This window comes from Staurois parvus, unplaced genomic scaffold, assembly GCF_062004578.1.
Source record: "Staurois parvus isolate SC_StPar_1 unplaced genomic scaffold, SC_StPar_1.0 ptg000224l, whole genome shotgun sequence".
Taxonomy (NCBI): Eukaryota; Metazoa; Chordata; class Amphibia; order Anura; family Ranidae; genus Staurois; species Staurois parvus.
In genome coordinates, this window is record NW_028318020.1 from 350,798 (window position 1) to 370,523 (window position 19,726).

General features: G+C 45.1%; 1 protein-coding gene across 1 annotated transcript in view; it reads left to right on the plus strand.

Annotated features, from left to right (window-relative positions):
• The window catches only part of LOC149460594 (uncharacterized), a 219,150-nt gene that overhangs the window by 151,345 nt on the left and 48,079 nt on the right, over positions 1 to 19,726 (plus strand). The window contains exons 8-9 of the mRNA XM_089679430.1: positions 758 to 1,268; positions 15,117 to 15,901. Of these exons, the coding sequence (XP_089535556.1) occupies positions 758 to 1,268; positions 15,117 to 15,901 (1,296 nt within the window). The remainder of the gene's footprint in view (positions 1 to 757; positions 1,269 to 15,116; positions 15,902 to 19,726) is intronic.

Below are 19,726 nucleotides of genomic sequence, written 5' to 3' on the forward strand. Positions count from 1 at the left end.
CTCTAGTGATAATAATGTGATAACATCCTCCAACTTTGGACCCTTAAACAGAAAGTGATAATGAGGGAGGAGTCAATACCCCAATGATGGTGGTCTTCAGGATCAGTCCAGTCTTCATCTTGGCGATGAGTGATAGAGGGGGTGGGGACCCTCGTCCTATAATCCCCTCATCACTGTCCCTCCTATAAAAGACAGTTCTGGTTGTTTCCTCACTCTCTGACTAAGGTCCATGAATAAAGAAATGACCTGGTAGGAGATCAGAGGAGCCATTTCCTAGTTCCCTTGAGGGTGGAATTGTAAGCTCCTCAGAGACCAAGCTGCCTGATGTGGGTGGAGTCCTGGTTTGGAGGAACCAATCCGCTCCTGTCTAGTAATCCTCTTTGTCTTTGTATTTTAGTCCATGGCCGGGAGATGAGGAAAACCTCCGAGGATTGTCTCACTTTGTCTCCAGACTGGAAAGTAGAAGATGAGGACATCACACAGTATAGTCCAGGAGAAAACCCGGCTCCCTCCAATGTCCATCCGGCACCACCCAGTGTAGATGGACCATCGGATTCCTCGTATCCTGAGGAACCTCAGACTGTGTGGGACCGGGCCGGCCTTCCAACAGGGAAGAGCTTCTCCTGTACTGAGTGTGGGAAGGGTTTCTGTTCTAAGTACAATCTTAATGTGCATAAAATATGTCACACAGGGGAAAAGCCGTACTCCTGTCCTGAGTGTGGGAAATGTTTTTCAGTGAAGTCCAGTCTTCACAAACATCAGAGATCTCACACGGGGGAGAATCTGTATTCCTGTCCTGAGTGTGGGAAATGTTTTTTGCAAAAGTCCAACTTTCAAACACATCAGAGATCTCACACGGGGGAGAAGCCGTATTCTTGTCCTGAGTGTGGGAAATGTTTTTCAGTGAAGGCCAGTCTTCAGAAACATCAGAGATCTCACACGGGAGAAAAGCCATATTTGTGTCCTGAGTGCGGGAAATGTTTTTCAGTGAAGTCCCATCTTTCCAGGCATCAGAGATCTCACACGGAGGAGAAGCCATATTCCTGTTCTGAGTGCAGGAAATGTTTTTCAGATAAGTCCAGTCTGTACACACATCAGAGATCTCACACGGGGGAGAAGCCGTATTTCTGTTCTGAGTGTGGGAAATGTTTTTCAAAGAAGCCCAATCTTTATAATCATCAGAAATTGCACACAGGAGAGAAGCCATATTCCTGTCCTGAGTGTGGGAAATGTTTTGTAGAGAAATCAAAACTCGTCAGACATCAGAAGTCTCATGTGGTTGAAAAGCAATTTTCCTGTCTTGACTGCGGGAAATGTTTTTCGGAGAAGTCCAGTCTTTACACACATCAGAGGTCTCACACGGGGGAGAAGCCACTTTCCTGTCCTGAATGAAGGAAATGTTCCTGTTAGATATAACCTAATATCTGCTTATTGACATTACTAACATATGTATGAATGTGTTGGATCTTTTCTCTACATTCTAGTATAGTAACGTGGTAGTAATTAGTCATGAATTGGTTTGCTAGCTTTCCTCCCCCATCTCTGTGGGTAGGAGCTAAAGTTTCACTAATAGAGATTTGTAAGAATCTTCTTGATACATGGTAAGCTTACACATTTTATACTGTAATATTTCTTGATTAGGATATTTATATATGATATAACTTTTATATTAAGACTATTTTTAGGAAATTATATATATATATATATATATATAGTATATACAGTATGTGTAACACATCCCATCCCCCCTGACTGATGGAATATCAGTGAAGTTTTGATTAGAGGTCCCAAGGATTCATTTTCAGACTCTCTCCTAGGGGAGGGGAGAAGACTGAAGGTTTGTTCTATACATCTGTCACCAGATATTATTGTGGGACTATAAGAACCAGAGAGGAAAACCAGCCAACTTTTAGGAGAAGGTGGGGGCTGAATTGCTCCTTATAGAGCAGAACAAAGACTTTTTGGTGGCACACTTTTTAGAAGCTGGGCTAAGGAGCCTACAGATTCACACAAACAATTTTACATACAATTTTTATCTCAAGAACAGAACTATATTTTTTGGACATTATCTAAACATTTTGTATTCCAATATTTTATTTCTAATTGTATGCAATATTATTATTAAATACATTTTTGAGTTTATGTAAGAGTTGGAAGGACTTTCTATTTTGGACTTTTCTCATCAATACAAGTTAACAAAACATCTAGACAATTCGGTATTTTACAGTGGCGAGTCAGACCAGTTTGATTTATCGATCGTTTTTTACTTTTTTTTCCTTCACCTTGATGAGAGAGAAGATTGCTGCAAGGTCAGCAAAATATGAAGTCGAGCTTTCGGGAGAAATAAAAGCCTTCAGCAGATGACCCTTTGGCATAATCGAAATCAGCCTAGAATCGGAATTGGTGAGAGTTTTGTGCAGATGCAAGAAAACGCTGTTCCTTGGTGATGTAATTTCCCACCAAGAGAGAAAAGGAACGTTACATGAAGAAAGACCTTCTTAATTGGTAAGTAATGGATTGTATTGATGAATTATCTAGAGAGAGTAAATTAGAATTCCAAAATCTGTCTAAATTTGTTAAAGATGATGAACTTTGGCGGTACATGTATAATGAGTGCTTACAGGCTAATATTAACATAGAAAAATCTAGGTTTTCCTTTAAGAAATTGAGCAAACAAGTTAGAAATGTAATGAAGTTAGTTAATGTTTTTAACGCCATGATTTTTGAGGTTCCTAGGATTGCTGCTTGTGTAAAGAATAAGTCAGAGGAAGATAACAGTGTATATGCTAATTGCCAGACTTTGAGCAAATAGTTAACCTGCAAAGTGCAATTCAAACGAAAGACATTCAGCTTTCTGAACTACAGAATGATATTGTAGGGTAGGCAGGACAGAACACACAAAGCAGATGGCAAACACACAAAGCTTTATTAAAGAAAATGACAGTCACTCAGTTGGGGTCTGCAGGGAGCGTGGCAGTACCCGGTATGGGGAAGTAGCAAGGAGAGGGATCAAAACAGTTGTAATCGGGTCCCAGGGGCAAAGTTAGAGTCTCTACAACAGTTTGTAATCCAAGCAGGGAAATGGGGATAGAGTACAGGAACAGTTCAGGGGAATAAAACGGGTGCATACACTCACGGCTCCGGCAGGGATGCCCGGAATCACAGCAGACGACAGCCAGGGGACAGTGGGTGGTAATTCTCCCCCACATCCCTAGTTATTGCAGAGTGGCAGCGGGGGTTAATTCACCCAGTATCAGGCTCTTGCAGAATGGCCGTGAGAGTCTTGCCGCAGCGGAGACCTCTCAGCGGCTGTGCAGCAGAACGAACAACACGGGAGCCCAGCATCGGCCTTCTTAAGCCGATGCAGGACGCTCCTTGGTCATCCTGGCAACCGTATGTGGTGTGCCTCATCACCTGGCAACGAGGCATGCCCCCCTTGACAAGGGCCGAGCTCTCGAGAGTGCTGCCTTTGTCTGTTGGTATCTGCAAGCGCAGGAACTTTTGTGCCCGCATTGCAGATGCCGGGGCTGTGCGGTGTCAGGCTGACTGCCGTGGCCCGGAACATCCCTAAGGGAGGTTCGCACCTCTCCATGGAGAGGTGTAAACCTCTCTGTGGAAAACTATCTTCCTCCCTCAGGCCAAGCCGGATGGGGGAATATAAGTGACAGGGGTGACAGGAGTCACACCTCTTATCCTGAGCAGCCCGGCTTCAAAGGACCACGACAGGATGAGAGGTGGAGGGGGAATGAAGGTGAGCCAAGGGGGGAGCGGGACTTCTGTCACGCCGTGACAGATATAAAAAGAATTTGTGTAAATACTAGCCAGAGGCCAGGCAGACAAAAATCTTTAATAGCCGACATCCAGTTTATAGAAGATGATCTGCAGGATCATGAAGCAATGCTTAAGAGAAAATGAATGGATAAAGCTGCAGAACTTAATCTTAAGATCCTTGATCAGCTCATGAAAATTTTGAAGGATATGCCAGCCTATGACATGAAAGCGGATGCTTTTCATAATACAGAGGTTTTTGAAATTTTGTGAAATAACTTGCCTGAATGAGGAGCAAAGAAATGTTTTCTTCAGATTATGGCTTCCCAGCTTTATGGCATGTGGATTCACCAAAACCCCATATATTAATGAGGATGATGTGGAAATTCATTACAATGCATCAGACCGATTGCGTCAGTTCTTGCTATGTACAACTGGAGAGGAAACTCCTTCCCTGGAAATCTTAGACTCCTTAAGAGCTACGATCAATGATGATCCTTTTGATTGTAAAAATAGATTTTCCAAAGTATACAAAATGATATTTAATTTCGCCAATGAGAGTTCTGCTATGATAAAAGCTTTTGTTAAAAAATTTAAGTATCTATATCCAGCATCTCTTATTTGCTGCCGGATAAAATGATTTAGATCAAGCAGCCAAAGTTATAGATACAGTTAGCAGACAAATTAAACTACACAATCAGAAGATGGAAAGTGTAGCTATTCAAAATGGAGATCAGAGAGAGACCACGTGCTTGGCCACACCCAATTATGGTGATGAACATGTCACAGGCAGGACGAGAGTCTCAGAGCAGACAGGAAATACCATTTGTTTCTGTTGTAAATGATTTAGTCGTTTGAAAAGAGATTGTGTTCAATATAAATTAGATTTACAGAGAAACACTTTGGAATTAGAAAATGAAAATACAATTTCTGAACAATCTGCTCCTCCATGTTCCAACAATAGTCTGTCTGAGTTGCCTTATGCCTCAGAAGTCAAAGAGATCAGTTCACTGAGTGTCAACAACAGCTTGAACAATATGGTACACAGTGCTGTTTTCATTATTAGGAATTGTTTATTGCCATTTCCAAAATTAGAGTCAGGATCAAATCGAGATTCTTCTCCTTTACCGTTAGAATATGTTGCTCCAATTTTATTGGATGAAAGTGGAAGGCCATATGTACAGGGTGTATTGAATGGCAGGAACATAATGTTTTTAGTAGGTACAGGAGCTGAACCAAATTACCTGTAAATGCCAATTCTCCAAAATGCAATTTACTCGATTTTAGTGGAAAATGTAGTTCAGTTGCGAGGAAAGTTTCTAATGTGACTTTTGAGATTCCAGGATTTCTGAAAACTAACATAAACATCTGATATTGTCATGGTGCACAGAACATTCTTGGTATTGATGTGATTAGTAAACTCAATTTGATAATTGATTTATGTACTTCAACGTTATGGAGAGATCCATCTAGGCCCACATCAATGTTAATTGATTCTTCCATGTACTGTAATGTTGGAAGTATTTGTACAGCAACTGCTGACATGTCTTCAGATCATAAATGGCCACATACAGGAACCAATCTTGAATTGGAACAATTGGTTAGGTCACATAAAGATCTTTGGAGTCAAAGCAAAAATGATGCAGGTTTGTTTACAGATTTTGAAGCTGACATTGAAGGTAGAGACCCTAAGCCTCAACCTCAATACAAATTGCCATTAGAATCAATGAATCCAATTTCTTCCATTATAGAGGAGTCTTTACAGCAAGAAAGCACAATCAGTGGTGAATAATTGTATTTGGCCTATCAAGAAAGCTGATAACTCATATTCTTTATCAGTTGATTTCAGGACATTGAACAAATGCATCACAAATAACAAATCTATTATTCCTGATTTTAACACAATGTCACATCTGGATGCCAAGGCCAAAATATTCTCAGTACTTGAAATCACCAATAGCCATATTTCAGTACCAGTAGCTAAGAGCTGTCAATATAAACTTGCCTTTAGCTTCAACAAAGAAACATATACATTCACAAGGCTAGTCCCAGGCTTGGATGTAAGTGATGGAATTGTTCATGAGTATTTGGGAAAAATATTAGCTAAATTCTCTAAGCCAGAATGTATTGTCCAGCATGTAGGCACGCTTCTCTTGTCTACACAAAATATAACTGAACATATCACTCTTTTGTCTGAGATATTTACTTTGTTACAAACATCAGGATTGCAATTGAATACAGAGAAAGTTCAGTTGATGAAAAGACAGGTGGAATTCCTTCATATGCAAATTAGTCATGGACAGAGACCGTTATTACAAGAAAAAGTTACAACTATTTCTGCTTATCCAATTCCAACAAATCGCAAGGCTTTGCATCAGTTTTTGAATGAAGTAAATCATTAAAATCTCATAAGGGTATGCGCTAAATATATATATATATATATATATATATCACCATATATTAAGTGTCCAAAACAAAATCTAAATATTCTCTTTGACTTCATAACACTGTGAATAATCCACCACCAAATGAATTAAATGAACTCACCAGAGCTATATGCTGATCAAATTATAGAGCAGCAATAGCTCTGGGAGCGGTGAATGAACGATGTCCAGATATTAGATGTGGTAATTCTTAATTACGTCCAGGTAATCAATAATGGTGAACAGTAGGAGGGATAACGTATCACTACCAAGAGCAATACTCTGCAGCCAAGGATCTCATGATGAGTCTCTCCATTTAATTCCATACCTCCATATATGCATGAATCACACTCAGGGACAAAGGAAAAAGCATGATGGTGCAGTACGTTTAAAACATATGTAAATTTAATAAAAGCTCAAACAACTCACAAAAAAGGTGTCCAGACAGACACCAGCTTAAACAGCAATGAGGTGATGAACGATCCCCGCTCACCGCGGATCACCTCCGACAAACACTGGGAAAAGAACGTTCTGACATCAACATCGAGTTGGCCACGCCCAACGCGTTTCGTCAACACGACATCATCAAGGGGCTGGACCTTTCTTATAGTCTGTGAATATATATATCTATGTGGAGATATATATATATATATATATATATATCTTGGGTTTTTCACTCAGACTCTGAGGGGAGGGAAGAAGACTATTCATCTGTTGTCATTTATCATTGTGGGACTACAAGAGAATACCAGCCCACTTTTAGGAGATAGTGGGGGCTGAATTGCTCCTTTTTTAGAGCAGAACAAAGACTTTTGGACACACACTTTTTTTGGAAGCAAGGCTAAGAGAGCCTACTTATTGACACCACACACATACACAATTACATATAATATTTATCTCAAGAACAGAACTATATTTTTGGACATTATTTAAACATTCTGTATTCCAATATTTTTTTTCTAATTTTATGCAATTATTATTAAATACATTTTTGAGTTTATGCAAGAGTTGGAAGGACTTTCTATTTTGAACTTTTCTCACCAATACAAGTTAATAAAATATAAAGACAATACGGTATTTTACACAATGTGTAACATATATAATGATACAATGTATCTCTCTTCCATTCAGAGAGAGAAAATAAGGGGGTGGGCTTCATAGTGACTGATCACTGTGATAGCCAATCAGGGGCTATCACAGCGATCAAGTGACCCAGAATTGAGAGTTCCAGGACCCGGGGCTCTCACTGACACCCCGGTCTCTGTGTTGGGAATGCGACGTGCGGTATGCTCCCAGCACAAAGACAGGTACACAAATTAGTGGACACACGGAAAAAATCCCAGGTCTGGTCTGAGAGGCCGCTACTTTGCCTGCGCTAGGCATGAGGGAATTAAACCAACACTATGACACCAGCCATTGATTTAAAATGGTAAATTCTGCATTTGGCCTTGAGATGGCGCTAAGTATCCTAGGAATTCTCACCATCCAATAGACAAATGTGGTATTTTCCATGTGAAATGGATGGAAACCCTTCAAGCAGCTCAGCAAAGATCCTCCTACCATTGGTCCCCCCACCCCATTCACACAGAAGGAATGGACTGTACCGGCACTTCTACCTGGGGGAGTTGTTGTTCCATTTATTAATAGACTCCTAAATGTCAGGAGATGATTATTTATTGTATTTATTATTAATACTTCCCTACCCGGCCAATTCTGACATTCCGACATGTAAAAGTCATTATTTGCTGGGAAATGACTGAGAGCCCCCAAATATTATATATAAGCAGAGACCCTGGAGAGTAACATGGTTGCTGGTACAATATTTGTCGCATTGTATTTGTGCAGCTTTTTTTTAATGTACATTTTTTAGAAAAGAAACTTTACCTAATGTTAGTGCAGCAAACACAATATAATACTGTTTTGGGGTAAAAGATGATGTTTTGCCGAGTAAATAGATACCTAACATGTCACGCTTTAAAATTGCAAATGCCAGTGGAACGGCGCCAAACTACCTGAATACCCCGCATAGGTGTCACTCAGGTTACCAGTGTAGAGTTACACAGGAGGTCTGATGCCGGAATTATCGCTCTCACTCTGACATTTCCAGCCATACCTGTGTGGAGACACGTGTGGTGAGAACACCGTTTACAATGTGTGGTGGACTTCAGTATGTGTTAGCCTTTGCGTGCAAACAGAGGTGGGTGGGGTGCTTTCATTTTTTAATTATTTCTTTTTTTTCTATTGTTACTCTGTCCCAATTTTTTTCATTACTTTTATTGCTATCAGACAGGTTCTCTTTACTGAGACATTTGGGGTCTATTGGACCCCAGATCCCAATCTGACCATAAAAACATCTGATCAAACCAAGATCAGTTCATTCTGATGCTTTCACAAGCTGGAAATGGCTTGTTTACATCTGAGTGACTCTGGAAGTGACACAATCCTCGTTGCTTCTACATCCACGGGGGGGTCCTTTATCCAGATCACATCTCACCTCCTCATAGATTGTTAATAGGTTGGTCTGGCAAGAACGATCTTTTCCCATAAATCCATGCTGGTTACTACTAATGATACTATGTTCATCAGCAAATTCTTGGGTATGGTCCCTTATCATCCCTCCAATAGTTTACAAACTATTGATGTTAGGCTGACTGGCTTGGAGCTTCCAGATATGTATCTCGGTCCTTTCTGGAATACTGGAACCACGTTAGATTTTCACCAATCTGCTGTCACCATTCCGGTCAGTAAGCTTTCCTAAAGATGAGGAATGACTGTCTATCAATGACCTGGCTACATTCCTTGAGGACTCTCAGATGCAAGCCATCTGGTCCTGGTAATTCATTCACATTTAGTTTTTTTAGATCCTTCTCCAATTAGTCACAAAATGTAAGGGACCACTACACTGACCACTGAGAAAAGGGAATCCTTCTCCAATTGGTCACGAAATTTAAGGGACCACTACACTGACCACTGATATAACGGGGTCCTTCTCCCATCAGTCACCAATGTAAGGGACCACCACACTGACCACTGATATAAGGGGGTCCTTCTCCCATTGGTCACCAATGTAAGGGACCACTACACTGACCACTGATATTAGGGGTCCTTCTCCCATCGGTCACCAATGTAAGGGACAAATACAATGACCACTTGGGATGGGCTCTGGGTTTAGTTGTCAGAGAGTAGGGATGAGACGACAGTACAAACCAAACTGCCTGTTCCAGTCCTGTGTTTTGCAGGAGCCGATCATCACATATAGAGGTGAAACTCGAAAAATGAGAATATGGTGCATTCATTCATTTATTTCAGTGCAGCAACTTGACAGGTGAAACTAATATATGAGATAGACTCATTCCATGCAAAGCAAGATAGTTCAAGCCGTGATTTGTCATCATTGTGATGATTATGGCTTACAGCTCATGAAAACCCCAAATCCACAATCTCAGAAAATGAGAATATTGTGAAAAGGTGGAATAATCTCGGCTCAAAGTGTCCCACTCTAATCAGATAATTCAGCCATAACACCTGCAAAGGGTTCCTGAGCCTTTAAATGGTCTCTCAGTCTGGTTCAGTAGGAATCACAATCATGGGAAAGACTGCTGACCTGACACCATCACTGACACCCTCCATAAGGAGGGAAAGCCTCAAAAGGGAATTGCAAAAGAAGTTGGATGTTCCCAAAGTGCTGTATCAAAGCACATTAATAGAAAGTTATGTGGAAGGGAAAAGTGTGGAAGAAAACGGTGCACAAGCAGCAGGGATGACCGCAGCCTGGAGAGGATTGTCAGGAAAAGGTGCACAAGCAGCAGGGATGACCGCAGCCTGGAGAGGATTGTCAGGAAAAGGCCATTCAAAAGTGTTGGGGACTTTCACAAGGAGTGGACTGAGGCTGGAGTCAGTGCATCAAGAGCCACCACACAGAGACGGATCCTGGACATGGGCTTCAAATGTTGTATTCCTCTTGTCAAGCCGCTCCTGAACAACAAACAACGTCAGAAGTGTCTTACCTGGGCTAAAGAAAAACAGACCTGGCCTGCTGCTCAGTGGTCCAAAGTCCTCTTTTCTGATGAGACAACTTTTGTATCTCATTTGGAAACCAAGAACCCCAAGTATGGAGGAAGAATGGAGAGGCCCAAGGCCCCCAAGTATGAAGGGAGAATGGAGAGGCACAAGGAGCCCGAGTATGGAGGAAGAATGGAGAGGCCCAAGGAGCCCGAGTATGGAGGAAGAATGGAGAGGCCCGAGGACCCCGAGTATGGAGGAAGAATGGAGAGGCCCGAGGACCCAGAGTATGGAGGAAGAATGGAGAGGCCCGAGGACCCCGAGTATGGAGGAAGAATGGAGAGGCACGAGGACCCAGAGTATGGAGGAAGAATGGAGAGGCCCGAGGACCCCGAGTATGGAGGAAGAATGGAGAGGCCCAAGGAGCCCGAGTATGGAGGAAGAATGGAGAGGCCCAAGGAGCCCGAGTATGGAGGAAGAATGGAGAGGCCCAAGGACCCCGAGTATGGAGGATGAATGGAGAGGCCCAAGGAGCCTGAGTATGGAGGAAGAATGGAGAGGCCCAAGGAGCCCGAGTATGGAGGAAGAATGGAGAGGCCCAAGGAGCCCGAGTATGGAGGAAGAATGGAGAGGCCCAAGGAGCCCGAGTATGGAGGAAGAATGGAGAGGCCCAAGGAGCCCGAGTATGGAGGAAGAATGGAGAGGCCCAAGGAGCCCGAGTATGGAGGAAGAATGGAGAGGCACATGGACCCAGAGTATGGAGGAAGAATGGAGAGGCCCAAGGAGCCCGAGTATGGAGGAAGAATGGAGAGGCCCACACTGCAAGATGCTTGAAGTCCAGTGTGAAGTTTCCACAGTCTGTGTTGATTTGGGGAGCCATGTCATCTGCTGGTGTTGGCCCACTGTGCTTCATTAAGTCCAGGGTCAACGCAGCCGTCTACCAGGAGATGTTGGAGCACTTCATGCTTCCTTCCACAGACGAGCTTTATGGGAATGCTGACTTCATTTTCCAGCAGGACGTGGCACCGCCCACACTGCCAAAAGCACCAAAACCTGGTTCAATGACCGTGGGATTACTGTGCTTGATTGGCCAGCAAACTCGCCTGACCTGGACCCCATAGAGAATCTATGGGGCATTGCCAAGAGAAAGATGAGAGACATGAGACCGAACAATGCAGAAGAGCTGAAGGCCGCTATTGAAGCATCCTGGTCTTCCATAACACCTCAGCAGTGCCACAGGCTGATAGCTTCCATGCCACGCCGCATTGAGGCAGTAATTGCTGCAAAAGGGGCCCAAACCAAGTACTGAGTACATATGCAGCTTCTACTTTTCAGAGGTCCGATATTGTTCTATGTACAATCCGTGTTTTATTGATTGCATGGAATATTCTCATTTTCTGAGATTGTGGATTTGGGGTTTTCATGAGCTGTAAGCCATAATCATCACAATGATGACAAATCACGGCTTGAACTATCTTGCTTTGCATGTAATGAGTCTCATATATTAGTTTCACCTTTTAAGTTGCTGCACTGAAATAAATGAACTTTTGCACCATATTCTCATTTTTCGAGTTACACCTGTACATAGCACCCCTATTCATTCACCAAAAAAAGTGTAGTGTAAAAAAACTCAAAGTAATTTTTGGCAAAACACAAATAAAGAACAATATCCCCCTGATGTAGATCCATCAATGATCCAATCACAATACTCGCTGTCATTGTTGACTCGAAGAAAAAACAAAGCTTCCCTCCTGCTGTCTGACAGCTCCGCCACCTCCCACTTCTAAATAAACCAAGGAGCGCTACCACACTGTGACATCACTGGGTGGCCTTGCCCTCTTGTGACATCACCAATACAACATGCCCTGGTCAGTGACGTCACCGAGTGGCACCGTCCCTTAGTATATTTAGTGGCAGGAGGCAGCAGAGCTGTCAGACAGAGGGGAGTCTTCATTGGGAGCGGAGCTTTTCTTTCCGAGTCAGCGGTGACAGCGAGCATCGTGATTGATGATGGATCTACACCGGGGGGGACATTTTGCTTTAGTTTTCTTTTTTAATAAAGGACTTGTCAAATACTGCCTGCTGTCTTTAACAGAATACTTTTTTGTGGTGACTAATTAGGGGTACCATGTATCCCATACTCATTCACATGGGGTGAGGGATCTGAGGGCCTCTGTTAAATGTTGTAAGTCCTCTGCCTGCAAACCCCCACAGCCACTAGCCTGGGTTGTAGGGAAGAGTCCCCTGTCCTCATCAATATGGACAAGGTGCTCTGGGGGAGCAAAGCCCCCCCCTGCCCCAGAGCATGTGACCTGGTATGTTTCAGGAGGGGGGGTCACTTGCTCACCCCCCCCTTTCCTGACCTGCTGTGCTGCATGCTCAGATAGGGGTCTGGTATGTATTTCTTTCATTTTGGCAAGGGGTCCCCCTCAAAATCCATACTAGACCCCCCAAAGGGGGGACCCCACAACATTTTCATAATTTTTCCTTTCCAGTAATTCTTTTTTCAGATTTATCGGTTGGTTAGGATGCGGCGGCCGCTCGCTCCCTAACAACCATGTTGTTTACTGGTTGTTAAGGATGCCAGCGGCCGCCCACTCTTTACCAAGCAGTACACATTTCCTGAATGCCGCATGTCTCCACCACTAATTAATGACCGCATGCATTTCATTCTTTATTTCCTTCTGTGAATGTAACGCCTGTTCATGCGGTATTTACTGAGCGTGTTCAGTGTTTGTGGTCAATACCGCAACACGGGATAGGAAATGGACAGTTTCAGGATGGCATGCGGTATTTAGGGGAAATGTACCCACATATCACATGTGATCTGCTTCTGTGAAGGGAGACAATGTGTGGATTTTGTGTGATGTCACAATCATAAATCTTACATTTTACAGATGATATTTTCTCTCATTTCCTTGATTTAGAGTGGAGATCCAATCGATATAGAATTTGAGGTGAAAGCAGAAGAAGAAGAGGCGTATGTGAGGGATGATCAGCAGTCTATGGAGGAGGATGGAATAACGGGGACATTTATAGAGGAGGACACTCCTACAGAGATCAGCACAGGTGGGTCATGAACACTAAATCCATTCCTCCACCCATACTGCTCACTGATTGGTCCAGAGTAGGGCGGGGACTGGGTGATATCAGCCTGTAATCCCCTGGTCACTTTCCTGAGCTGTGTTCCCCGTCCTGTATTCCTGGATTTCTCTCGGATAATCTTCCTTCTCTGTGCTGCAGACACAATTTATGTATCTAGACTGGATTTATGGAGGTTCTGGGGTTCAGCTGGCAGCAAAATGTTCATTTCTCCTATAAGCATTGCATAATGTAGGCACCCAGGACATGTGACTGGGGTCTCCTGCCTTGTGCCTGACTCTTCCAGGGGACCTTCTCTGTTATCTGCTGGCTGTGCCGGGTGGAGGGATATGTCTGTAGTGTCTCAGACCCAAGTCACTGAGTGCAGTCTCAGGAGATGGGAGGCAGCGGTGTGGGATCTCTGCAACTTGTCTACAGTAAACATTTAATCTTCCACTGATTACTGAATACCAATATTATGAGTCCTGACCCTTACACTGTATAATTTATATTGTACATTACATACTCCTGACCCCTGCACTATATACTCTATGTTGTACATTACATCCTCCTGACCCCTGCACTATATACTCTATGGTGTACATTACATACTCCTGACCCCTGCACTATATACTTTATGTTGTACATTACATACTCCTGACCCCTGCACTATATACTCTGTTGTACATTACATACTCCTGACCCCTGCACTATATACTCTATATTTTACATTACATACTCCTGACTTCTGCTCCCCCCCTCCCCCCACTGCTATATATACACATAATATGGATTCTCTTTTGTTCCCCCATTTCCTCCCACCTGGACATTTTATATCGGATGATGTGATTGGAGCACAGACTTTTACATGGTGATAATAATGTGATAACATCCTCCAACTTTGGACCCTTAAACAGAAAGTGATAATGAGGGAGGAGTCAATACCCCAATGATGGTGGTCTTCAGGATCAGTCCAGTCTTCATCTTGGTTGTTCTCCCCCCATCCTCACTCTCTGACCTCTGGTGGGGCTCAGCCCCGCTGTTCTTCATGACTAAATCATGGACTAAATCATGGACTAAATAAGGAAGTGCAGTACTTCTTGTGTTGGGAAGATGGCGATGAGTGATAGAGGGGGTGGGGACCCTCGTCCTATAATCCCCTCATCACTGTCCCTCCTATAAAAGACAGTTCTGGTTGTTTCCTCACTCTCTGACTAAGGTCCATGAATAAAGAAATGACCTGGTAGGAGATCAGAGGAGCCATTTCCTAGTTCCCTTGAGGGTGGAATTGTAAGCTCCTCAGAGACCAAGCTGCCTGATGTGGGCGGAGTCCTGGTTTGGGGGAACCAATCAGCTCCTGTCTAGTAATCCTCTTTGTCTTTGTATTTTAGTCCATGGCCGGGAGATGAGGAAAACCTCCGAGGATTGTCTCACTTTGTCTCCAGACTGGAAAGTAGAAGATGAGGACATCACACAGTATAGTCCAGGAGAAAACCCGGCTCCCTCCAATGTCCATCCGGCACCACCCAGTGTAGATGGACCATCGGATTCCTCGTATCCTGAGGAACCTCAGACTGTGCGGGACCAGGCCGGCCTTCCAACAGGGAAGAACTTCTCCTGTACTGAGTGCGGGAAGAGGTTCCGTTCTAAATCCTATCTTAATGTGCATAAAAGATCTCACACGGGAGAGAGGCCACATTCCTGTCCTGAGTGCGGGAAATGTTTTTCAGTGATGTCCAATCTTTACAGACATCAGAGATCTCATACGGGGGAAAAGCCGTATTCCTGTCCTGAGTGCGGGAAATCTTTTTCTAGTAAGTCAAATCTTTACACACATCGAAGATGTCACACAGGTGAGAAGCCGTATTCCTGTCCTGAGTGTGGAAAATGTTTTTTAGACAAAGCTAGTCTTCACGCACATCAGAGATCTCACACGGGGGAGAAGCCGTTTTCCTGCCCTGAGTGTGGGAAATGTTATTTATCAAAGTTCCATCTTTTCAGACATCAGAGATCTCACACGGGAGAGAAGCCATATTCCTGCCCTGAGTGCGGGAAATGTTTTTCAGAGAAGTACAGTCTTTACACACATCAGAGATCTCACACGGGGGAGAAGCCATATTCTTGTCCTGAGTGCGGGAAATGTTTTTCACAGAATTCCAGTCTGCACAAACATAAGAGATCTCACACAGGGGAGAAGCCATATTCCTGTCCTGAGTGCGGGAAATGTTTTTCAGAGCATTCCAGTTTGTACAAACATCAGAGAACTCACACAGGGGAGAAGCCATATTCCTGTCCTGAGTGTGGGAAATGTTTTTCAGAGAAGTCCATTCTACACAAACATCAAAGATTTCACACAGGGGAGAAACCGTATTCCTGTCCTGAGTGTGGGAAATGTTTTTTAAAGTCATCAAATCTTTACACACATCAGAGATCTCACACTGGGGAGAAGCTGTATTCCTGTTCTGAGTGTGGTAAATGTTTTATAGAAAAATCAAAACTTGTCAGACATCAAAGATCTCACACGGGGGAGAAGCCGTTTTCCTGTCCTGAGTGTGGGAAATGTTTTTCAGAGAAGTCCAGTCTGCACAAACATCAGAGATCTCACACGGGGGAGAAGCCACTTTGCTGTCCTGAGTGAGGGAAATGTTCCTCACTGAAGTCCTGTGTTCCTGTACATCAGGGGTCCCACACAACCCTGGAGGTGTATTAGTGCCTTGAGTGCGGGAAATGTCTTCTAGATGAATGTTGCTGGACATCCCAGCTCTCATGTGGGGAAGAAGCACACCCTGATATACACCTCAGATATACTCCATGGCTGATCTTCATCATGGAAGAAACAGTTCATAAGGAGATCAGAGGTCACCAAAGACATGGATGAAGTGTAGGACTGGGTTGACCATTGATGGCAGGAGAAGAATAAAAATGGAGTCCTGCCCTGTGATTGGCTGAGTATATTTTGTGGTGGGAGATTTCACAAACACTTGGAGGTCTATGGAGAACAATGTTGAACGGATGTGACCGGCATTCTCCAGCTGGGAGGAGTTTTGGCCGTATTTTATTTCTTATGATCATTGGCTCCATCTAGTGGCCATAATATTATATTGGGCTAGTTTTACTGATGGAGAGATTTCAGAAAAATCACCTCATTGTGGCCTCTAGATGGAGCCGGCGATCATAGGAAATCTCTGTGTTACTTGAGGTCAAACTCCAGCACTCTGAGGTCACACTCCCGCACCCTGAGGTCACACTCCCGCACCCTGAGGTCACACTCCCGCACCCTGAGGTCACACTCCCGCACTCTGAAGTCACACTCCCGCACCGTGAGGTCACACTCCCGCACTCTGAGGTCACACTCCATCACTCTGAGGTCACACTCCCGCACCCTGAGGTCACACTCCCGCACCCTGAGGTCACACTCCCGCACCCTGAGGTCACACTCCCGCACTCTGAAGTCACACTCCCGCACCGTGAGGTCACACTCCCGCACTCTGAAGTCACACTCCCGCACCCTGAGGTCACACTCCCGCACCCTGAGGTCACACTCCCGCACCCTGAGGTCACACTCCCGCACTCTGAGGTCACACTCCCGCACCCTGAGGTCACACTCCCGCACCGTGAGGTCACACTCCCGCACTCTGAGGTCACACTCCATCACTCTGAGGTCACACTCCCGCACCCTGAGGTCACACTCCCGCACTCTGAGGTCACACTCCCGCACCCTGAGGTCACACTCCCTCACTCTGAGGTCACACTCCCTCACTCTGAGGTCACACTCCCGCACCCTGAGGTCACACTCCCTCACTCTGAGGTCACACTCCCGCACCCTGAGGTCACACTCCCTCACTCTGAGGTCACACTCCCGCACCCTGAGGTCACACTCCCACACTCTGAGGTCACACTCCCGCACCCTGATGTCACACTCCCTCACTCTGAGGTTACACTCCCACACTCTGAGGTCACACTCCCGCACCCTAAGGTCACACTCCCGCACTCTGAGGTCGTACTCCCGCTCTCTGAGGTCACACTCCCGCACTCTGAAGTCACACTCCCGCACCCTGAGGTCACACTCCCGCACCCTGAGGTCACACTCCCGCACCCTGAGGTCACACTCCCGCACTCTGAGGTCACACTCCCGCACCCTGAGGTCACACTCCCGCACCGTGAGGTCACACTCCCGCACTCTGAGGTCACACTCCCGCACTCTGAGGTCACACTCCATCACTCTGAGGTCACACTCCCGCACCCTGAGGTCACACTCCCGCACTCTGAGGTCACACTCCCGCACCCTGAGGTCACACTCCCTCACTCTGAGGTCACACTCCCTCACTCTGAGGTCACACTCCCGCACCCTGAGGTCACACTCCCTCACTCTGAGGTCACACTCCCGCACCCTGAGGTCACACTCCCTCACTCTGAGGTCACACTCCCGCACCCTGAGGTCACACTCCCACACTCTGAGGTCACACTCCCGCACCCTGATGTCACACTCCCTCACTCTGAGGTTACACTCCCACACTCTGAGGTCACACTCCCGCACCCTGAGGTCACACTCCCGCACTCTGAGGTCGTACTCCCGCTCTCTGAGGTCACACTCCCGCACTCTGAGACCCATAAAACTTTATTTTGGTGGTATTTATTCACCGCTGGAATTTTTTTTTTTTTTTTTGCTATATAAATGAAAATGTCCAAAAACTTTGTAAAAAAAGTGTTTCTCTTATAAAATATTGCAAATAAATAATCTTTCTTCATAAATTTTGGCCAAAATGTATTCAGATATCTTTTTAGTAAAAAAAAAACAAATTAGTTTATAACCAAAAATTATAATTTTTCAAAAAAAAATTACATTTTTATTTTTTTATATTATTATTTATGTTTTTTTACACCCATAAAGGCTGTAAAAGCAATAATTTCTCCTTCTCTCTGGCTGCATTCCTGCAGCCATTAAGAAATACTGTGAGAGCTGTGATTGGTCACAGCTTGTCACATGGTACAAGTCTGTTGGGAATAGCCCTGTACCATGTGACCTCGGTGATCATTCACAGATTTCACACGTAGTAAGCAATGATATCAGGAAGTGACATTCTCCTTACTACTATTCATCTGATCACTTGTCTTCAGTTCACTGGTCTTCCCAGTGAATGCTTGTGCAGGGAGGAGGATGTCAGGACAAGTCTGATGATTGGAGGAGAGCAGACTGAGCTCCCAGCACAGCTACAGAACTGACCATGCTGAGCTCTCATGCCTAGTGTGGTCAGTTTTTAATAGGAAATCAGAGGGACTGGCAGGATCACACAAAGGAAGCAATACAGAGAGAAGAGGAGACGTCTTCATACCAGGACATGGGACAGCCGGCACAGATCAGGAATAGGACATGTTGGAGGAACATATTCTTTGAAGGAGAAGTTCAGGCAAAGCTCTTTTGTCTGTACTTCTCCTGTGGATCAGAGGAGTTCAGTTCATTCTGATCTCCTGTGACCCGTTTTCAGGTGAAGCCCGCTGTCAGCTGATGTCACTCAGCCGGTCCAGGCTGGGGGAAGATCCCAACATCAGAGTCTGGACCAGCCGCACCCTCCCCCTCCACAGTCCAGTGAGTGTGGGGGGGGGCAGGGCAGAGAGCGGTGACTGGCAGTCACCGCTCTCTGCTCAGAATGGCTGTGAGAACTCATGGTCAGCAATCACGTGATCGCTGAGTTCTCACACTTGGAGCCAGAGGGGGATGGGTGCAGCACCCACCTAGGGGCAAGGATGATTTTACAAAGTCAATAAATAAATGCCGGCTGAAACCTCATACCCGGAAAAGAATGTGAACGGAGGGGTGGAGCCTGAACATGGCGGCACGAGTGAGTGTGCTGTAAGCACTCCTCGATAGCCTCCCCCGAATATCCTCCCTAGGTGCCTCTCTCAGAGAGACCAGCTGCACCGGAGGGTGAGCGGAGACTCACCCGGTGGAAGAGGGAAGCCTTGGTGGTGAGCCTGGAGCCTGGCAGGATCCCGGAGAGAGACGACCGGGGGGTTCCCTGGGAATCCTCACGGCGGCTGCAGAGGAGGAGCAGGAGCAGGGTTGCCAGGGAGACGGATGGAGCGGCGCAGCAGTGAAGACACGTGGGTAGCCGCGAAGGAGCCCTGGGAGCTTCAGGAGAAGGAGAGGAGAGACTGCCTGTCAGCTTGACGCTCCAGCACTTGGCGTCTGGGTGAGCTGGTGAATTGGTGGAGGTGGGGGGAATGCAGCCACACTACTGCCAAACTACACCACCCCCAACTTCAAATCCCCTCAAATCCCCCAACTGATATATCGGCATCGTATACATCATATACATATATATAAAGAGACCCATAGGAATCCCCCTAAGAGAGTACGGCTACAGGAGAGGACTACATTGAGGAAGACACTCCAACATGGAGGGTGAGTGATAACTGTGATATCTGTGGGGTTTTTGCAACTCTTTATGCAT